The following is a 22,979-nucleotide window of genomic DNA, read 5'->3' on the forward strand; positions in this document are numbered from 1 at the left end:
GCAAAATCTAACCAAACATAAGCTGTCAAGAATGAACATCAAGGAAACTGCTTTGCAGGCAGTTCCCATTAATCTAAGTTTAGAATGACCACCGACTGGAAAAAGTGACTTGCAATGCAAGTAGCACACAGAAAGTGAGTAAGATACTTAAAATACCTTAAAAGATAAAAGACTACTTTAAAAAGCATTGCTACCGACTAACAGATAACCCAGACTTGGGCAAATATAAACTTACGCTGACACTATCCCATGCTTTCTACAAGTCAGTCACAGTTGAGCACAGCACAGAGCCCAAGGTAGTAAACCCTGATGAGAAGCAGCAAAGGCATTGTAGACATAATAAAGACACACTGCACACAAGCATTGATCAACGTGGCTATCTTTTTGTTGTTTGTTTGTTCTAAAGTACCTGGACTAAGACCAGGGAAAATGGTGCCAGGTGCAGCACAACTGGCCCAGTGCAGAAGGAAAGAATGATGACAAAAGCAACAAGTTGCTGTAACACTGATACACACTACACGAGCAGAGAGGTACAGACTTGCTCAGCAGAATTCATAATGCAAGTCAGATACTTAAAGACACATTATCACTTATGCACAAAATTAATTTTACAGAGTAGGGGAAAAATTACTTTAAAAAAAGATATTTTGCAGTCTTGGCAACAAGTACTCACGTTCAGCAATTTGCTGCACAGGAAAACCCAGATAGAAGCTGAATTCCACCACGGACAAGTTTCTTAACTGCTCACTGACTTCGGACCCATTTAGAAAACCGTATCTATCTCGGATGGCAAAAATGATGCTCACAGGGCCCTGACGAAATGCAGCCCCAGGCCTACTCAGAGTTATATTCAGTATCTGAAAAGACAAGATTGGAATGCTGTCAGCAAAATCAAATCACTGGCATATCTATTTGTTCCTTGATAGATTTTTTTTTTTTCCTAATGGAGGGGAGAGTATTTTATATCAAAGCAGAGGAACATCGATTCCAGATTGATTTGGCATACTGAGTCTCAAAGAGGCCAAGTTACTCATGCTTCCTCTTTCTAAGGATTATCCTTTCAGGTCATTCATAATCCACAATGATCTGAAAGCTATCATTCAGAAAATGATGGAAAAAATGCCAATATCAAACTCTATGGACAGACAGGAAAATACCATGACAAAGACACAGTATGAAAATAGCTCTTGGTCAAAACCTATTGCAACATGCATACCCAGACCCTACAACTATGCTACCTAAGTACAGAGCAACTGTGTATATACAGACAAACCTCTTCCAAGCAGTAATAAACTATTTAAAAAGAAAGTTTGCTAAGTCAATACGCCAATAAATTGTTTTGCATGTTCTGTCTTCATTCTATCTGTATTCTATCTATATTGCTTCACTCAGTTGTACAGTTTTGAGTACGTATCTATGCACTTTACTATATGTACTACATAGTACTTCATGTACTCTAAATTTTGTATCATATTTGCCACTGTGACCATTTTATGGTAGCACCAACAGGCATTTATGGTGCCCATTAAATAGCACTTTTTTTTTTTTTTTAATACTAATTTTAGTATTACAACAAAGCTAGAAAAAAATAAGAATTCAGAGAGAAGAGTGCATTAGTCTCGTAAGTTGAATTATTGACTTGCCAGGGAGTTTTAAGCTCTGCCATGATTCAGTACCCAGCACATACTCAATACATTTCACATATGAAGTTCCAGTAGCAGCTGTCACAGACAGTGGCATCATGTACACTGTAAGTATTTATAGAACTCAGAAGCAACTAGCATGTTTGCTCATATAATGACAGTGTGTGTTTCGGTATTTCGTAATAGGATCCTCTGAGTGGCAACAAGACCTGGAAGGTGTCTTCCAACAAAAACATACTGCCTGCACCCTATCCTGTAATAATAAAATCCAATGAGAATGTGTTTGAACAGGGTTGGGGCAGCCTTTATGTGGAAGTATAAGCCTGTTTATATTCCTATTATATTCACTAATTCTTCTTGATATGAATCACCACCTTCTTGGATCTTCTTTTCAGTAAGCTTGAAACGAGACTAGTAAGTGGACCCAAATTACTTTGCAGGAAAAAAAAAAAAAAAAAAAAAAAGACTATTACAAAGCTTCACTGTTCTACATGATCTAGATAGCAAGGCATCTTGGGACGCCTAACGCATTTTACCAGCTGTGTTAAACAAGACAACTGGAAGTGAGGAGAAAAAGGCAAAGATAAGAAACATTTTTCTTCTTACCTGCACAGTGAAGTTGTAGAACTCCTGGTGTTGCTTGCTCACCTCCATGAATGCCATCGTCAGCCCCTTTTCAATGCGCTGGCTGAAGTCGCAGAACCCAATATCCACATTTCGAGGCACAAACTGAAGCACTGAAGGCAAAGGGTACACGTTATTACTACAGACAAGCACTTCCATGAAAGAGAACTACATGAGCGTGAGAATCCTCGTGCCATAGGGCTAGCACTTTTTCATGGGATTCAGGACATATTCAATGAAAACCTGGGCAGAAACACAGTAGAAATACATTTTGCACTGGTGCAGTAAATTCTCTACTTTCTAGTATCTGTTGCAGCAGCAATTAGATTACCGAACAATACTACTGACAAAATACCCACTGCTTCCTCCTGTATACTGAAAGACCTTTGCTGCATACAAGCTTGCTAAAGGACTGGAGCACTGAACCAACCACACTGAAATCCTTAATTACCCCAGCAGTTCAATGAAAATCTCAAGGAAAATAGTAAAAAATTTCTTTGTAGACTCAAATTTAATATTTAGCTTATCTAAAAGACCACACACTGGATTCATTCGTACACATCAGTATCAGTCTAACACTTTCAAAATACCCAATTAGCAGCCAATCTTTTAGATCTATATAGATATACCTTAACATCTTTCACAGGAAAGAAAGAATGAGCACAGTAGAGAAAGAGTGAGCAGGCATACAGACCTCTATCTATACACACAGCTATCTGCACATTTCCTGATATATTCTTACACAAAGAAATGCTATCAACAGGTCACAGATCCTAATAGTAATATTATACAAAGATCAAGACGAGAAAATACAGCTATCATCTGTTTAACCATGCTAAGCAGTGGAAAAAGATGTCACACACACAGAACTGATGTCTCACAATTCAGATATTAACACAGAAGAAACAGCACATGAAACATACCTGAATAAAAGCAGCTATGTTTGACATCCATGTACTCTATTGCCCATGTACTTAATTCTTGTTACTGTCTCATTTCTCAATCAAACTCCATTATGTGGTTAATATGTTACTTTAGATTATTAGCAGTCATGGACTGCTGCCATACAGCAGCCATGGAAAGCTGAATGCTATGTGAGCTTTTGCTCACTGATTCTCCTACACTGAAAATTCTAAAAAGCATAATTTAAGGTAAACATAATTCAAAATGTGAGTCAAGCATTACAAAGTAGCAGCACTGTGATTTTGCAAGTGTTTCCCACGAGCTTTGCTCGTTTCATCTTTGCAAAATGCTACAAGAGAAGTGGAGAGAAGTGGACAGGCAAGGGGCCACTGAAAATAGACTCACTTTGCAGCATGAGAATACTCTTAACACTTAAAGCAATACAAAGAATGCAAACTTTTTTCACTTGTTTCAGCAGCGAACCATCAACTGAAATATGAAGCAAGGAAAAGAGCATACATATTTTGCAATTCACTAAGAAAACTTTCCTGAAAAAACAAACAAACATGAAATGACAGGGTTAATCGTCTACAAATTATTTACAGCAAGTACTTTGTTAACAGCCATGAGTGAATGCTCACAGCAGTGGAACACAGGGTTTTTATTTGATCTCATGTACTTATCACAAAACTCTCCACAAGTGCAGAAGTGTGAATCAGTATGAAGCTACATCTCCTCCTCTTTGTGTCAGGAAGAACTCACCTGTCTGAACCTGGAATCTGTTATCGGGCATGGCGAAAGAAGGATGCAACGAGAGGATCAGGGGGGTCTCACCACGAAGAAGACTGCTGTTCACAAGCACATTTATGACAGCTATTGCCGTGTAAACAAAAGGACCTGATGTCACCAAGAAAGCATATTTTGGGGAAATTTTATAAACCTACAAAAAAAAAATAAAAAATAAAAAAGAAAAAAATCTTCAACGTGAAATTTGGCAACAACACTTGAGACTTACAGAGTCCTGTGCATTTCAAAGCTTAGACTTCAAAATGTAAGAAAATGCAATCTTTATTTTACAGAGATAGAAACACTCACACTGACAGCACTGTGCCTTGCAGCCTCTGGTCCAGTGCATCAGAAAGGCACTTCCCCTGTGCTAACCGCACCCACTGGAAACTCTCCAATGCAACACACCTACCTCCGCACTTCTCCATTTATCACGTCACAGCACAGTGGCACTCCACCTGGTCTGCATTCCCCAGCAGCATGTAAGAGTTCCCATACAAATTGTTACCTACTTACTGAACCATTTGCAGAGCTTCTGCACTTCAGGCCTGTGCTACAAAGCAAACGCATCCTGTAACATTCACATGTGATGTGTGAGAAACAAAATACACATAAACTGTGTTTTATGGATATAATTCTCACACACAAGTATTCTGGAGAATGCTTCTCCCCATTTGCTTTCTTCAACGTAGTTACCTCAATTACAATTTTCCTCCTCCACTTCATCTCCTGACACTGAGACTTCTCAAAAACCCCGAGGAGCTTTAGTCATCATGTAAAAGAAATGAAATTGAAAGTTAAATATGAACCTAGGCAAATGTTTCCAGGCAGAGGCTTTTATGCGTTATTATTCTGTCACCTAAGTAAAAACAAGCTGAAGGCTTTTATTTATTTAAACACACTGCGATGCCTTCTCTCCCTAAGAGAAACTATCTCAATATCAAGGACTCTGATTTCCCCAGCATTATTTTTTTCCTATTTCTTTTACTTCATGGTTTGTTTAATTTGCCCGAGGCAGTCACGCTACAGTATTTTGAGATATCCAACACGATGGCCTCACAAATAAATAATCTAAACCAGCGATGCAAATGTTCTGATAAATGTGCACCTCTTAAATGAATAGATGCTGGCATCTTGCAGGCTTTGCGCTAGTGAAGGGATTTTTCAGACACGCTCAACTTCAAGATGAGCCTCATGGAAAAGCACAGTGCTACTTAAAGTGTCACCCACATGTTCCTTACTGGTATTTCTGCAATAGTGCACCATAATGATAATTGGTGTTTAGATGAGACAGTAAGCAGCCCTTTCCTGTCCACGTATTTCAAACACCATGTATTTCAAAGAGATCTTCACCAAAAGAAACTACCTAAATAGCAGAAGAAAAAAACAACAACAACAACAAACTGTCTTGCTCATTATTTCTTCCTTCTTCTTAGGCCACAAATATATGCAGCATCCTGCTTTTATGAATGGATTTAGACCCAGAGAATTCAAATTTGTTTGATATGAGTAATATGCACAGCTCTTTTGAGCTCTTCTTATCTGAAATTTTATCCTTTTATCTCAGGATGAAATGATCTCTGCAGCTTCAGTTTGTCAAATGGAAAACAGCAGTTATAATGGGTAAGACATTGAAAAGAAAAGTTACATTACTTTCACAAAAGACTGCTTAAAAGCAAGAAAAAGAAGAGATAGAATTAAAAATTTTACAGACAATTTGCTGGTGATTTCTGAAGCCATATACACCGAAGAAGAGAGGCCTAGTACAGCATCTCTACAATACTGTTGTCATGGACTATAGTTAGGTATTTCAGACAAGGATGCAAGCCTCTGATAACCAGCTCAGCTGCCTGCACCTCTGACCTGTTCCAGTGCACCACAGATGCACTGTAAGGTAAGCAGCCTACCCCAGAGACTCCTCTGAAATTTTGCATCAACTTCTTCATCTTAACAGCTAACACTCACGCCTCCCTTTTGTGCTCCTTTTTGGGTGAAAGTAATGCTACAAAAATGGAAACTTAAAATATTTTTTTTTTAAGTGTAATCTTAAGGAAGGTAGATTAGAAGCACTGTAGGTGAAAGCAATAGCTATTTCTGTTTGGGATATTGCAGCTTTGTCTTAAGTTACATCTCAACAACTGAATTCAGACACCAGAAGTAATACAGCCATGTTAGCATGATGCTGTTTACAAGGTAATTCACATAAAAGTTTGGAAAGTTATCTAGGATGCATAAGCACAGCTCAACTCTTGCTTCACAAGTGAGAACAGCTCCTCTTGGTGCAGCTAAATGGTTCCCAAACCCAGCCAACCATCCAACCCTCTCTTGGAGGTTTCGTTTCTACTGCCAGGACAGTGAGATGCTACCAAACTAGCTAGCTGAAGCACCAGTTTTAGAGCACTACCTATTCAAGTACAATTTCTTACATTAAACAGGCACAGATTTCTTACCTTAATGCCTTGAGCCATGAATCTGGAGAAGCACTCAAAACTCAACATGCACAACTGAGCCACCAGCAAAAGCAGAAAGCTTCAGTACAAGTCATTGCACCTTCTCAAGTTTAGCCATTCCCTCTCCTAAAACAGCTAATCCAACCCTGCTGTTTCCAGGATACAGCCTCTCTCATTCAAAGCTCATCTGACAAGAGAGAATGCATCTCGTATGGCACGTTTTTAAGTCCCAGTTTATTAGAGGCTAGAAAAGTATTTGGGGAAAACATCACTGCTTGCTTACTCCATCCCTTATGACTTTCCCTAGGCATTTGCTATAGATTATTGTCAGCTAAACTATTCGATTAGATGCACCTTTGGTACTATCTAATCCATGCCTACATACCACTGTATTATGCTGTGCAAACATCTGGCAGAAGGCATAAAAAAAGGATTTCCTCACCACCACCTTATTAAGCATTCTGTAATGAGTCTACAGGGAGCATTTAACTTCACGAAGATGGGCTACAAAGGCTCACAGGTCTTAAAAATGAAACAGATTCTGCCCCTACACGCAATGGGATCCTAAGGCAACAATTCTTCCCCCATTTTCACACACCTAAATGATAACAGCCACAGTTTCAGCAGCAGTGAGTAGCAATGAATGTTACAGAAGCCAGTGCAAATCCACAAGGTGGCATCTTTGAAAAAAGTATTTAACTGCCAGACAGAGAACTCGTTTCCTTACTTTTGAGGCAGAGGTTTGCAGATTTTGGATCACAGAAACCTACAGGTTAAGGCCAGGTCCAAAATCCCGGATTAAATGCAGCAACAAAGTGACTGTGGCATACATTACACTGCATGATAAAAATCCCTAACAAAGTGAGGCTGACAATAAGCTTTTTTCTGTTTGTATGAACTTAATGGCAGCAGGGCCTTTATAGCAAGTCACTGCCAACACTTTTTTTTTTTTTCCTCTTGCCCCAGTGCAACAAAACTAAAGTTAACTGAAGATTGTCTAGCAAATCTTACCCAAGTATCCTAAGATTTACATTAGAGAAAGTTGACAAAAAATTGCTCTGGTTCAAAGAATAGGCAAACAATAGGGTCTTATTCTTCTGCAGATGCAATGCATTGAAACCAACTAGAAAGAGAGAATTTAAAAATTTTCAGTTATTCTCACTTTGCTAAGAAGAAAATTGTAAAAAAAAAAGTTTTTTCATTAGACAGGATTCAAGCCTGCCCCACTTTTTTCCTACTTCATCAGTTCAGAATGTTAGAAATAATAAAGAACCAGAGCCCAAAGTTTTTTTCCCCATCTTTTTCAGTTGAAAAGTAATTCTCCTTCCAGTATTAAACTTGGATTATATTTAAAGTGAGCAGCAGTTATATCCATCGTTGCCATGGATTTTATTTTTAAAGCACACGTTACTACCAAGTTAAATTTAACAAGACTGTCTCCTGATTTACTGTGCATTACATCACAACGAGGGAACAACATCTGGGAGCTGTCATAAAAGCCATAGTAAAAAAAAAAAAGCAGCTTAAAGAAGTGCACTGCTTCACCGTAACTTCCAAACGCACACTCAGTTCCTGGGTACTCTTGACTAACAAGAGTCATGTCTGCTTGATTAATTTAGTTCAGTAATATGAGACAGTTCTGTGTAAAATTTTGCATTACATCACCATTAAACATGCTGACATAGAAAGCTCCTTATTTATAGTAACCATTTGGTTAGCATTTTACTGTTAGAGTTGAAAACATTATTTTCAGTGCAAAAATACCGATATCCAAGGCATCACAAAGAGAACTCATACGACAGCAGCATTCTAGCATAAAATAAGCATAAGTGACTCCATGGAGATGTTCTCTCCTTTCGATAAAATAGAATTTGCAAAGAATGAAGCTGGACTAACTGCATTATGTATAAAAGCAGTTGCCAGAAAGCAGCCTTAGAGCCAAAACACACTATTGAAAGCTCTGCAAGGCCATAGTGGGCATGAAATGAAAGACTAAAGGGTAAAAATATAAAGAAGAAATATATCAAATGTTTGCTCTACTCAGCCTTCGGGTACTTAGAAATACATTTTATATTACTGGCATTACTATTGCAAGGCATATAAGGTCACTGAAAATCACTGTAGCTTCATCAGCATGAGTTTTTGACTTCTACTTGCCTATGCCAGTTTGCACAAACTGAAGGTGTAAATTCACCATCCAGAATAAAAATATTTAATTTGCAAAAATCCTTAAAGCTTATGGGCAGGTATTGCTAAAAGGAACAAAACTAAACGTAATCTATAGGGGCAGCTCACTGCGGCTGAAGCTTGGCAGAAATTTGTCACACTTTATCTTGACTGAGAAGTAGACAGGCATGTTCTCAAACAACAGACAAGAGCTGTTTAATTACTGAGTGCAGTGGTTGTGGCAGGAGCTGTCAAACGACCATTTTCCCACAAAGATCAGCAAGTAGGTAAAAGCACTACCATCATGGGCTTCTGTGCACGGAGATATTCAACTTACGTTCAACATTCAAGCTGGCACATGAGTTATCTTTATCATAAAAGTGAAATCAGAGACTCAACAAAAAGTAAGAAAATTAAGCAGGAACCACACAAGAAATAAGGTACCACCTTGGTGCTGGGCTATCACAACCAAATGAACATAGAAATGACACATTGCAAGCACAGATGAACCTGCAACCTACCCCCACAATTCCACTGAAATATTCCATTTTTTCCCCAATATTGAATTACCTGATTACACAACAAATGTAACCCCAAAACACCTCTTTGATCATTTTCCTCTCAGACAGAGGGTTTGAGGAAGAAGTGGATGAATAGAGTATTAAACTTCAACTCAGTGGATACTCACTCCAAGGTTAGGGAACAACACTGAAATGTTGTTCAAAGACAATTCCTTGTCTTTGAACATCAGTGGAGAGGATTTTTATTTTTTTTTTTTTAAAGCACAAATTCTTTTACCCTATGAGTGGGGGAAGGAGAGGAGGGGAAGAAATCCAGTCACACCTACTTGAAGGCTTAAAAAATAACATCTTATCATTGCACACCTGATTTTTTTTCATCCTGCCTTTCCTGCCAAATCCAGCATTTGGGATTCCACCACTTTCCATGTAAGTGCTGATGACCTCACAAGATAAAATAGGACAAGGTGGTGAAGAATGGTTTGCTTTGTTTAAGGCACTATGCATGTAATCAGCTAGCAGGAGAAACAAAACTCTAATAGGTATTTTAGAAGAGTAAAAGTTTTTCAGCTCATTTTCACTTCACTGGTCAGAGCAGGTGTGGAATAGTGGCAGGGCACTGCTTGATCAGCTATGACAAAAACAAGAAAGGTCTGCCCTAGAAAATAAATTACATTCTAAAAGTATAAAAATTAAATAAAAGTCATACATTAAAAAAAAAATCTAACATTTAAGTTGGAATAAACCTTTCAGTGCTTGAGCATCATATACATTGTTCTTAAATCACTGTTTTAGCCTGTGAACTAAAACCACTATTGCATTAGAGTGATCAAATAGCACTTGTACACGCTTCATACCACTTACCTCTAGCTCTACTGATCGCCTGAACTGAACTCTGAGCACTTCTCTGATGGATTCACTGACATTTTGTAGAACAGCTCTTCGGGCCAGCACTGGAAATTAATGTCAGTCAGTAAATATACTTTAGCTTCATCTCTTAGGTTTTATTCAAAGCTGCATTTTTCAATTGTGTAATGCACGAAAAAGCAGAGAGTGAGATCAGCTGAGTCAAATGGATAAGACAATAGCAAGGAAACAGTGAAAGTTGTGACTGTATCCTAAAAAGTGACTTAAGGAACTCCAGGTTTGTTTTCTCTCATTTTTGTCCATATATATTGTCTTTAGTATTCTAGCCAAGCAATCTTCTTAAGAGCCACTCAGGCATTCAAATGGGATCTGAAACTCACAGCACATTCGGTCTGATCCATGCACCACAATGAGCTTGCTGTCATAACACAGCTCAAGTTTTGTAGGCAACGCGTGGAATGCAGATGTGGTCAGAAAAAAGCCACAGAAAATATGCATCTACTTTTCACTTAAATAAAAGTAAACAAACGTGACATTGATTGCTGAAAGGGATATCCACCGAGTAAGAAACTGCTTCAAAAACCCCAAGCCCCTATGGATGTTACGTCTGCTTGAGACTGACTATGGTCAAGGAGACAACTGACAAGTGTCACATTGTCAGTCTGCACTGACTTTTCATCAGTAACTTGCCTACAAAACTAATCAAATTACAAGTGAAAATAAATCTTTGTCCTCACCAGCAGTCAGCTCACCTTCGTATCTGGAGAATAAGAGTATTCTCATTTTGCTTTCCGTATTACAGCAAAGCTTAAGGACAAAACGTGTTGACTACCACAGAGCACGCAGCATTTCTACAGCTGCCCTGGGTTAGTTCTCTGGTAGTGCCTTGTTAAAAAAGCCAAGGAAGTGGGAAAACACCAAAAAAAACAAAACCAGATGCTGAGACAATTGGTTCTGAAAAACACTAACGTCACTTTTTCTGGTTAAAACCACACCAAACCTAGTAAGTATGGGAGGAGGGAAAATATAAACATAAGCTAGGACAGTAAAATGATAAAAACGGTAACAAAGCCCAAATATTTTTAAAGCCAAATTTCTTCTTTCGTATTAAAACATTACCTCTCATGTGGACTTTATGCAAACAACAGCATCAACTTTAAGGAGAAACTTAGTCAGAACATCTGGCAGAACATTAACAGAATAATGTTCATCTTCCACCAATCAAGGGATAAAGCATCCTGAAATATATGTACTTGTATATATGTATAAAATACACTTGAAAAGGCAGTTTCATTCACTGTGTAATGTCTATGTAATTCACTAGTGTAGTGAACTCTGTATTCACTAGTGTAGTGAATTCTGCTCTTTTCAAGAATAAATGAGAGAGCCATGGCTTTACAGCTGTCTAAATTTTACACTATTTTTCTCTGAAATAGTCAAGTAGCTAATTCAACCCCCGCAGCCTAACTAAGGGCTCACAGTACAATGGTTTCTGAAAACAGAACCGAACCGCGGGCGATCTCTCACCGGCAGTGACGAGATAAGCATCGGGGATCGCGATGTCGCAGACGTAGGGCTGCCTGGTAGTGCTGGCGGCAGAGGTCAGGACCGTGGCTCTGGGCCGAGCAGTGGTGGTGGGCAGAGGAAGGGAGGAGGAAATGGTGAGCAAAGGAGGAGAGGAGAAGGTACCAGGGCTGCTGCCCGCAGCAGGTGTGCCATGGCTGCTCGGGGTACTATTGGCAGCGGTTGTGGGGACGGTGCCAGGAGCAGCCGATGTGTTGGTGCTGCCAGCTCCTGCTGGAACGTCGTACCCCGTGGCAGGGCGAGAAGTTGGAGGAAATGGTGTAGGAACGAGCGATGTGATCACAGATGGAGATTGTGTCGGAGAGGGAGTGACGCTGCTGGCATCGACACGCGGTGTCAGGCTGTCAGGGCCTGCAGTCACAAGTGCCGTGGGGTGGGCGCTGCCCTCGCTGTGGGGTGTTAAAAGCAGCGTGGCGTTAACTGTAGCACCAGTATCCTCATCAGAAGCTGGAGCAGTTGAGAGCAGAGATGAAGACACGTTTAAGACAGGAGTTGTCGGAAAGGGAGTAAACAGAGAGATCAGACTTGTCTCGTCGAGCGGGATGCTGCTGGTCACAGGCTCGGTGTCGGAAGCGGGCAGCACCAGGGTGGGATCCACAGGCTGGAAGGAGGAGGGCGAAGGCTCTAACTGAGAGGTAGCTCCTGTAACAGCTGAGGTAATCACAACTTCGGATCCCGCTACCGATACTGATGGTGCTTCCAGAAACACAGATGAGTCAGAATGCAAACCTGATGATGGCATTATTTCAGGAACGTGTGCACCTGGAGTAGAGGACGCGTTTGAGTAGAAGTATGGTGCTTGTCCGAGAGAGAACAGAGAAACCTCGATGTCACTGGTAGAGCTGACAGCAGTAGCTAAGTCCCAGCTGGAAACATCCTCATAAAGTACTGATGTCCCAGTCAACAAGGTCTGAGGTAAGAGTGTTGATAAATCACTCTGCATGACAGAGTAAGAGTGTAGCATGGCTGATGGCAAAAACGAGTAGCTAGGTTCAATCAGAAATGGTGTTGATAAAAGATTGGATGAAAAATCTGAAACCGTTAAAGATGGTTCTTCCCTTGTAGGTGTCTTGTCAAGCAAAAATCCTGGTTCTGATGGCCTAAGTCCTGGCGAGTCCAGAAAAGTTGTGTGACTGACTGCAGCAGACGCTACCGGCTCACTCGGGGTGACCGCAGTTTCAGACAGCACAGTGATGGCAGCAGGATGGTCTGCACCAGTGCTTGGTGGTGGCAAAACAGTTTCCATAGCAGAGAAGGAAAACTGGGCAGCAGAGATGTCCAGTGACATCTCTCCAGGGAGATGATGGTAGGAAGGAGAACTCGTAGGTATTCTGTCATCAATGGCAGCGCCCACAGTGCTTGATAAAAACACACTCGAATCAGGGATCTCTGCAAATCTTGAAGAAAATGAAACAACTGGTCTTGATGGAAAAGAAGTATCAAAAATCTCAGGTGTAGGCTCATCGAACTCATACCCATCAGCAATTACAGTTGTAAATGGAGCTATTCCTTGAACTTCAGAGGCTTGGACTGACATGGTTTCGATGTAATCACCTGAGCCCACATCGTGTTCTGGAGCAAAGCCTGCCTCTGGCAGAAGTGAAACCGAGTCACAGTTCAAACAAGGACTGTATGATCTTGTGAAAGGCACTGGGCTTATGAGCTCACTAATAAGCTCAGGTTGACTTGGTATTTCTGAACCAGCAGGCAAATTTGGTGCTGTACTGGAGAAGTGGTGTGTAAACAAGCTGGCATTAAGAACTGTGCCAGCATCAGCAGAAATGACAGCTGAGTGACCAGGGAAAGGTGCAAGTGGAAGACTGATTGCAAACAAACCAGGCTCAGCACTGGCTGCTGCAGCAGCAGGTGTGGCCCAGGTACTGCTTGGAGAAGGGTAGGTCCTTACACCGAGCACTTCTGTTGCCCGGCTACTCACATCAGTGTAATTGTCACCATTTGGGTCTATACTTTGTGCAGTAGCATCTGCTGCAACATGGCTCTCTCTATCCAGCAGCTGGAGATGGACAGGTGGCTCTTGTGAAGTTGCCTCAGAAAGCAGAGATGTTAAACTTCTGTTTACATTTTCCCACACCTCACCCACCTCCTCTAAAGGAATGGGAGTGAAATGAACACCTGTATTTGGAAGGTGCAAGTCCCTGCTTGAACTTAGAATTTCACTATCTGGTACAAAAGGGTTCAATTCTGTGAGCGTGTTACTGTGACTAGGGACAGCACTTAGCGGAGTCTTTTGCTGTGCTGTTTTCAAGATTTCATATGGTATAAAAAAGACAGATAATGAAGGTGTTAGCAACAGAGTTTCTAATGCTTCTCTTGGTGGCTCTACTGTATTAGAGTGATGATCTGGTAAAACTGCAGAAGACTTCAGTGGGGGAGTCCACTGTGCCTTTGGAAATGAGCTAATAAATTCATCGTCACTTAAGAATGCCTCATTGCTTGTTACGGAAACGTCTACCAATGGCATACTTCTCCATTCTGAAATCCTGATCGTTTCTTCTCGGTTAAATGAAGTCACATCAAGGGGAGTGGTAACTGATGATAAAACTGTTTGAAGGAAATTATTTTCTTGGGACTCCAAAGTACTTTTTGCTAAGGCCATTTGTGTCCTGCTGCCTGATATGCTTTGGTGCACCTTTGAGTCCATTGAGAAAAAGGAAAAATTTTGCTGCTCCACGAATATCTCATCTAAATAAGGAAGGAGAGAGACAAAAACAAACAAAACAAACACAAGATTAGCACAAGTATTGAAACTGGAATGAGCAAATCTCTGCTATGCAGAACTCAAGGATCAAGTCAGCACAAGAAATAAGTTCCCCTGTGAAACCCTATTCCCTGGAAATGACCAGGACCACACGGGCTCCTCTCACTCTGCACCTACTTGTCCCTTGACAGCAGCTCCCCAGCAAGCCCACAGAAGGATGGAAAGCAGCTCCCTCTTACCTACACAAGGCTATAGTGTGTGTCAGCTCACAGGCTCCCAAAGTAAACAAACCAGAAAGGGTAACAGGGTACAACACAGAGAAAGACTCTCTGTATCTTTAGGGACCTGGGCTAGGTCTTCTGCTTTCCATTAGCATCACTTCATTTCCTCCAGTGTTATTATTTCTTATTATTAGGCTCACTGGCAGATCTGTTCTATTTCTATAACCAGCTCCTGTCAATATCAGAAATGAGCGACAGGTGCTATTTATGGGATGAAGAGGTGGGTTCCTTTTATATAAGGCAAGTGTCGACCTGATATCTACTGCAAGTATCTGCTGAGATGAAAAATGTCCAGTAGTTAGGTTTACACTGCCTGCCATTCATTTCACTTCTCCCCTCTAAGCAGCCAGCAGCAAATTGCTTTGTTATGCAGCTGCCATCTTCATCTGCATCCTGCTGTAGGAGAACTTTATTTACAGGCCACCTGTAACAGATCTTTCACTGCTCATACTTGTAAGACTGAAGTAGTAATAGCTGAGTTCAAGCACCAAGGAGAAAAAGCTATGAATTCACCAGATACTTTAGGAAGATTCTTGCAAAAATCATGTATCGATACTATTTGCACAACGTGACTGTAATTCCTCCCCACCCAAAAGCATCCTTATATTACTGAGATCTGCATACAGGCCTTTCCAATCATGGCTGTGTTTTGCAAAGGAAAGGCTTATTACTGCCTGAGTACTTTTGTGAAATGTCTAGATATGACTGATACACTTCAGAGCTGAACGTTAAAGGAAATCACAGAAAACTTCCTGAGGACATTTTTCTAGGGTACACACAAAGGCTTCATTCTTAGATTAGCTATCCCCAGATCATCCCATTTCCCCAGCATTAGTATTCTCATACTGGAGCATCTATGCAGTGCTACTGGAACCTACTGACAATGTGCACTGAAAAGGCTGGTGGGGGTAGGAATCCCACCCAATTAATCCACCAGTGAACAGTTTAAAATAAAACCCAGCAGACGCCGTTGTAAGTGCCTGATGGTGATACGGCACACTGCTCAAGTGTAGCTACATTAGCAAGCTCGTAGAGGATGCCTTGAACTCCGTAACTCCTGGCAGATCTTTGCAGGAGTAGTTCACCTGTCTGTTACACGCTGCTGCCAATGTAACAGCGCTTTGCAAAAGTGATGAACTGCTGTCACCGTACCTTCCATCCTGGTCTATTTGCTAAATTCCCTGACAATTTTTCAAGCACTGACATACTGACCTGGTAAATTTTGAAGCTACTGATCTGGAAAGCACGATTATAAAAATCAATGCACAGAACTAATACCAGTAATCACTGCTAATCGAAGATGAGCCATGCGATAACATACTTTATTTTACAGATCCCATGCACAGCATTTTGCAGCATAAAAGACTCTCTCAGGTAGTCCTGATCAATTTTTAACTCCTGAAACTCACTGGAGGCACTGGTAGATTTATGATCTTTGTGGTGTGATGATAAGATATGCTGCCTTACAATGCTCAAGGAGGAGGAAGAGGAGGAGGAAAAGGAGGAGAAAGGGGAAGAGGTCAACCACTGGAACACAAACAGTGCAGCCACCCTGCAACAATGGCTTTTGCAAGCAGTTACTGTGAGTGACAGAAATTGTAGCTCCCATCAAGAACAGGACTGAAACACAGACCCTGAGCAGGTGTTCGTGATGCCAGTCCCGCTTGCTGACAAAGTTATTCTGTGTTTTCTCCTCGTTAAAGCCTTCCCTAACCTCACTCCTTCCTTTGACTCGGGCTTCCAGCCTTTAGTTTTTCCTTTGTGACATTTTGAGTAAGCAGGGAGTTACTAAAGGAAAAGAATTACAAGACCATGAAACACACTGTCAGAATGAATCACCTCTCCCAGTATGCATGCAGTGCGTAAAGGCACACCACAAATCCTTTTAGCTGGCTCTGTAAAACACTGCCCATTTTTGCCACACTTCGGACACCCAGTGCTTGCTTAAATGAATTCCAAATTATAGACAAGTGCACTGATAAATGTTCTCATTGCTCATCGTGGCTTCATGCTGCAATTCCCAGCATCAATTCCACAAGAGTTGTGTCAGTTTCAATACAGTAAGAACAGTAAATGTGGAATCACCGTACAGGACAGTTAATGTGGCTGGCAAAGATGTCCACTTTCTGATTAGTAAGTACACTTCTGATCGCGTATCTGCACAAATCCTTGACCCAAAGCTAGAGGTGATGATACAGAAGTTGATTCTAAAGACAAAACAATTGCACTGCTTATACATGCCCACGGCTATGCATCTTTATCTTCCTTCACACACAGAGAACTCCTGTTATCTTTGTTCAGTTTGACAGAGGGATCATCATAAGGTAAAATCCTGCTGGAAGAGACCACACGTCACAAAGACGTTCTGTAGGGTTAGTTTCACTGCTATTACAATTCAACAGACATGCATAAGGCAAAGGCCATTTTGGTTTTAAGTTCATTCTGCCTTTGCACTTAGATTTTTGTTGAAAATCTGTTAATATATGTTTCCTTCAAAGAATAATAGGTAGGAAAAAAAATCAGAATTATTTATTTAGTTAAGGAAAACAGTAAAACACTACTCCCAAAACACTCTAGGACTCAGAAAAGTCACAAGCAACAAGACCAGGTAAGAGCACTGATTGCTTGAGATGAGCAGAGCGCAAGAAGCTCACTCATGCACACAGGATTTCGAAACAAAAACTTGCTGGCAAGTTTGCAAGCCAACGTACCACATTATTCGCTTTGCCTGGCTTGTTAGAAGCGGGGAGTATTAATGACATGCCATTAATAATACAAATTATTGTTTTCTGCTGTCTCCAGAATAAGAGCGTACTACTTGAATGCTGCTCGTCAGCGCCGCGCGTGCCACTCCTGGCGAGCAGATGGGGCGTGCAGCAGATGTGCCAGGGAGCAGCCAGACAGCGCACAAAGAGCAGCAGCAAAACACGCTGAAGGAGGTGAAGATGTGCTGCATGGCAATCACATCCTCTTCGCTGCAAAGCAGCTGATCCGGCTACGCCATGGGACAAAGAAGCAGACAGGCTGCACATGTTGTGGTGCGTTTTAATGCCACGGCTGCACAAAGCTATTGATTAGCAGCAACGCCGACTTGTTTGCTTGCGCAGCTGTTGGTGTGGGGTGACAGATTCACCAGCCAGCAACTGCACTGCCACTGAGCGAGGCAACGGTGACAGGGTGACAGCCAGGCAAGCCACGCTCCACAAAGCTCTACAAACACTATGGCAAAGAGAAAGAAAGGAGGGCACTTGTGGAAGTGGCCACATGAGCCACAGATGGCACCAGGACAATGTCTCAGCTCAGACAAAGAAATTCAGGCACCAGGAGGAGCGGCAGCAAAAGCAGCATGCTAAATGTGCCTGGGGTGGTGAACTCCGCAGCTTCTGCTGCCCACAAAAACAGGTGAAAGTTTAAACACAACACAAGCACTGAAACCTGTCACTGAACTCAATGAGCCCCAAAGATGCATTACAGAAGCACGGCTGCTCACAGTAACATCAGCTGAGACTTGTGAATTTGCAAATGCCATAATACCAGCAGAGAAATTCCCCATGACTGTAGCAAAGGACTGCTGCAGTCCGTAGACTGCTTTGGTGACAAGCTACATCGTGACCTGAGATTGCCAGAAAACCATGTGCAGGTATCACCCAGGAACTAGGCCAGTCATTTTTCAAGGAAGCAATTAGAGAAACACAGTTTTTATTCACTCTGCAGTTGCAGTTCTGGAGAGTAATATTGCTCTATACCCAACAATAAAGTAAAAAAATGATGTTCTGCATTTGCATATAAATATATATAAATACACGTAAATAAATATTTATGCATACACCCTTAATAAATACAGGATCCAAGATGTAATCTCAGCTCTGCCACTGATTTCTCTTGCAACTTCAAGAAAGTCACATCACTTTTCTGCACTCTGCTAGCAGAATGTGGTAGTTGTAACTATCACAACTACTGCCACCGATTAAAAGCAGCTAGTGTCCAGTCTTACAAAACTATTAAATTATAAATGATAGATGCAGACATCAAAAAAAATGAATACAGATAAGTCTTTACTTGTCATAAAATTAAGATTTGTGAATAGAAAAAATAGCTCCATTATGCTGAGAAATTATGTAATGGCTATATAAAGTCTGAAAATACTAGAAAGTGCCAGAAAATTAGTTAAAAATATAAATCACTTTCAGAAAATGATCTTCTGCATATAAACACAGTGATCTACATCATTACATTTTAGTGTCTTTATTTTTAAGGAGAAAAGCTGTTCTTTTACTACTACCCATTGTTTAGACAGAGGCATTGTAGGTAGAGCAGCAACCCAAGCTACAGATGTTCCAAGTACGATGAAGAAATTCCTATTAACTGACTAGATAACAGCGGTTTCCAAACTATTAAAATTTAAGCTATTAACTCACTAGTAATTTTCATCACATGAAATGGCTCCCTGACTATGGGGTAGAATAGCACATCATATTTCAAAGACAGTTTCAACAATTTTTTTTTGCCATCCACCACTATTCATCTTTTTGTTTGAGAACCGGAAAATAAGAAATTGAAGTAACAGAATGTAGCGTGGGACGAGACCACCCAAGGGTAAAGAGAATGATAGGCACAAATAGATCTGTAAAAATCATAAACTATTCCTCATATGGCTTAACACTTAATAACTTTCTGACTTATTTAACAGCATTTATTTCGGCTTCAGTCAAAAAAAAAAAAAAAAGCATTGTATGCATTAGGTCATTGCAAAAAATACCCACAGCTCTCTTGTGTAAGCCTGTGACTAATTTCTTAGGTGTCTGGCTTGTAGGAAAATACCAGTCAGAGTATTTGCAGCTGAAAAGCCATCTCATTTCTTCTCTGGGAGGCATTCAACAGGGATTGAACAATCACAATAATTACCCCAGCACACAACAGCCGGGGAGAGGACAGGGCTGGGAGTCCAGTACCACAGTGGGGCTCTCAGCAGCTTTTGGAAGATGCTGCTCCTGGACCAGGTGCTGCACGTGTGCAATGCTCCCTCCGGATAACACAACTCGGATGCACAAGGGACAAACAGCACGTGGAGGCCTAACAGCTATTAGTCAGAGATCTCAGAGATGTTCGGTTTCATACTGTGGAAGATCCAGAGCATCTCTCATTGTTTAACACGTGTGTTTGTGAGTTTTAAGTTGCTTTTACTACCTGAAAGACTTAAAAAGACAGAAAGTAAAGAAAAAAATATTTAAGTCACAGCAGTCTTGCACATTGCAATAAGGTGGAAGGAAAATTCCACAACAAATGGAAAAGGCTGCATTAAGAGAAAAATGATACGGCTACTAGAAAGCCCACAAAGCGGGCACCTACTTACGTGCTCACTCACTTTTGCACACCAGGTTTCAATACACAGCCAAAAAAGAAGAGGAACATCTTGAAGTCGTTCTTTATCCACATGCAAACAGATGTGGCTCAGCTGCTACCCAGGTGCAGGTTTACAAGAAGTTCCCCCTCCTGCACAGCAAACGAACACAAGTTTCCACCTCTACACAAAGAGAAAAGATGTGCCATAGCACAAAGGGAAGTGGCAAAGACAAACGCTTGCTTGCCAGCAGAGTTTAGTGAAGACTTTGTAAAAGAAGAGGGTTAGTAGAACATGGTCTAACTGCATTTCATACCCCTCTGGGTCAAAAATCACATCAAGGCACTCCGCGTCAGGTATTACGTTAAAAAACAGACCGCAGTACAAAATGAATGCATCAATGAACCTCTATCAGTCACTTTATCTTCCCTATCCAACATTAAAAGAAAATTCCTTTACCATGCTTTTGCTGATAGCCATCACCCTAAAGTGGAATAGGCAGGCTGGGATCCCAATTTTCACTGAACAACTTATTAGAAAATTTACAGTCTGTTCTGACCCAGGAATCTTCCAAACATATCCACTGTTGAGGCAGAAGAGGACCCTTTAGTAGCTTACAGTAACTGGTAGATCAAAATAATAATAGTAATAATAATAAAGTCTTAATCTAATACCACTGTGACACATTGTTTTGCACAGAAAAACCTTGCGACTCAAGAGTTTTTCATAAACTAAAAGATAGCAACACACCAGCAGACAGCACTAGAGACAGGAGAGCGCACAGAGGGGGGCCATAGCAAACACCCCCACCCCACCCCATACACACAACCACACAGCAAGAACCAGTCTGCTTGCCTTTGAAAAAACTCTGTCTGATAACAAGTGGGCTGGGAACAAAACCTGTCTACAGAACAGCTTTTTGCCACTACAAGATACGTGCAATCCCAAACATACAAGAAACCCTCACTCATGGAACCGCGTAAAGCTTCCAGAGCATCAAGATGCCTCCAGTTCAGGGTCACTCCTTCACACTGAGGGTGAGAAAACAAATCTAGCCACGCCAATTCAAACATTTTGGGGGAAGAAAAAGAGGAGAGATGATGTCAAACACAGGAGCCTCCTGCGGCTACGATGCATTCCTACAGGCCAGCACCCACAAGAGGGGAACGCAACAGCTTTGTGCAGAGCTCCGTGCTCTAATGCGGCCGGCCGGCCGTGCACGCACACAAAGCTGCAAATCAAATCACAGCTGAAAGTCGAGCTAGTGCTGGGAGCATTCACGCTTTTCTGGCATTCAGTTGTTCGTGACATCATCATGTGGGAAGCCATATGTCAGGGATAAAGTACACACAAACTTGAATTGGCTTTGCAAATGTTAATTCTAAGAAAAACACTCGCCAGATTTGCTCACCATGGTCATTTTTTTATTTTTTAATGTAAAAAAAAAAAGAAAAAAAAAGTAAAAGCTTTCTTCCTCTACTCTTCCCCCATCCCACTTTTATATATATATATATATATATATATATATATACACACATATATATAATTTTAATTCGCTGACTTTCTGCAAAGTAAGTTGATTTCTCATCTCTGAAGAGCCTGTGTCAGATTTTACACAACCAAACGACTACTGAAAAGCTTTCTGTTTAGGCTAAAGACTACAGCACCCTTCAAAATGCAAATAGGAAGCTTTTGAAAAGACCAATTAAATTTATATTAGCCTCTCTTTTTACAGATGACACTTCTCACTGAGCATTTCTTTGCACCTAATGCATATAAATGCTTTTAGGAAAAGCTGTCCTTAAAACAAAGTAATTTTTATTTCTTCAGTTGTGTGACCACTATAAAAATCCCTGAAAGAAATAAAACAACGGAAAGCCTGAAGTCAAGCACAACTTTTTAATTAAAACAGAGCCTATGCTGTATCCTAGTAACCCAGTTATCCACAGGGACTCTCTTCATTGACATATATTCTTAACTGGGCCGTGCTGACAAAGGAAATGTATACCCTTGACTGCGCTTGAAGTTGTTCAGGTCAGTGGGGTCGTTGCTTGTGTACCGTGTTGCTGCTCCAGATTTATATTAGTTGACAACCCAGCCTGCAATACCTAAAACCACTTCCTTTCACAGGCTAATTCAGAAGAAGGATGGGATATGAAGCATGATGAAAAAGCTGAAAAGATAGGATTTTCAACCAACTTCACTCTGTATTGAATTCAAAACTACAAACATCATTGCTCCTGGCCCAGATCATGGCAATACATCTGTAGATGCTCCATTTTGCAATCAGTTGTATGTGCATAAGTAAATAATACTGGTAAGCTCTTCCACAGTCAGATATGAAGGCATTTAGTAGCTGTACTCAGCATTTGACAGCATGCAAATCAGGTTACACAAGAAAGAATCCTGTCAAGGCACTTCACACAAAAAAGGAGATGATAAAAAGCTGGGAAAGAGCAAAACAGTCCCAGTTACCAAGAAGCCTTTGGGGCTGAAAATAAGTGCTCACTGTGAGCTGTAAACGTGGAAAGAAAAGGGATGTGCAAATAGATGGAGCAGGAGTCTGAGAAGTAGTCACTTTAAGTACAAGTCTGAAGTAAGTTTATTTAAGATTGTCTCCATAGCCTGCAAGGGTCAATGGGCCTGAGACCACTTGGAAAATGAGAAGCCTCCCCCTCCCGCCCCCCAAAAATGTCAAAAACTTCAACCCTATAAATACATAGCAAGTTTATGTGTTCACTGCACAGTGTCAAAGGTCAAACATTTGCTGTAGTTCATACCCAAAGAACTTTTAAACGTTACTTTCCTTGAAAAATCATTAGGGAAGAGGGAAAAGGTAACAAGTACTATTTCAAATAATAAATAAAAAAAAACAAACCACACACTTTTCTGCTCCTTCCTAGCAGGCTGTTAGGTTTATGTATTGAGTGCTCAACACTTTAAAGCCACAGCAGCTATCTTTGTTGGAGATCCTGAAACCACCCTAGATTTAGGAATAATTATATCTAATAAGATATTTACTTGTACAAATATCTCAAGATTTAGCAATTGATTCTGGTCTTTTTCCCCTTAGTAATATCCTCACAACATGATGAAC

At 40.9% G+C, this 22,979-nt stretch overlaps 1 protein-coding gene across 6 annotated transcripts in view; it reads right to left on the reverse strand.

Moving 5' to 3' along the window:
- The window catches only part of KIAA1549, a 139,561-nt gene that overhangs the window by 61,817 nt on the left and 54,765 nt on the right, over nt 1–22,979 (reverse strand). For all 6 annotated transcript variants that reach the window (XM_082771916.1, XM_082771918.1, XM_082771920.1 and 3 more), the window contains 5 exons: nt 11,485–14,244; nt 9,955–10,043; nt 3,933–4,110; nt 2,250–2,380; nt 674–857 (listed from right to left, as the gene is read on the reverse strand). In XM_082771916.1, coding sequence (XP_082628042.1) covers nt 674–857; nt 2,250–2,380; nt 3,933–4,110; nt 9,955–10,043; nt 11,485–14,244 — 3,342 coding nt within the window. The remainder of the gene's footprint in view (nt 1–673; nt 858–2,249; nt 2,381–3,932; nt 4,111–9,954; nt 10,044–11,484; nt 14,245–22,979) is intronic.

The sequence above is a fragment of the Aythya marila genome (assembly GCF_965140915.1).
Source record: "Aythya marila genome assembly, chromosome: 1".
NCBI lineage: Eukaryota > Metazoa > Chordata > Aves > Anseriformes > Anatidae > Aythya > Aythya marila.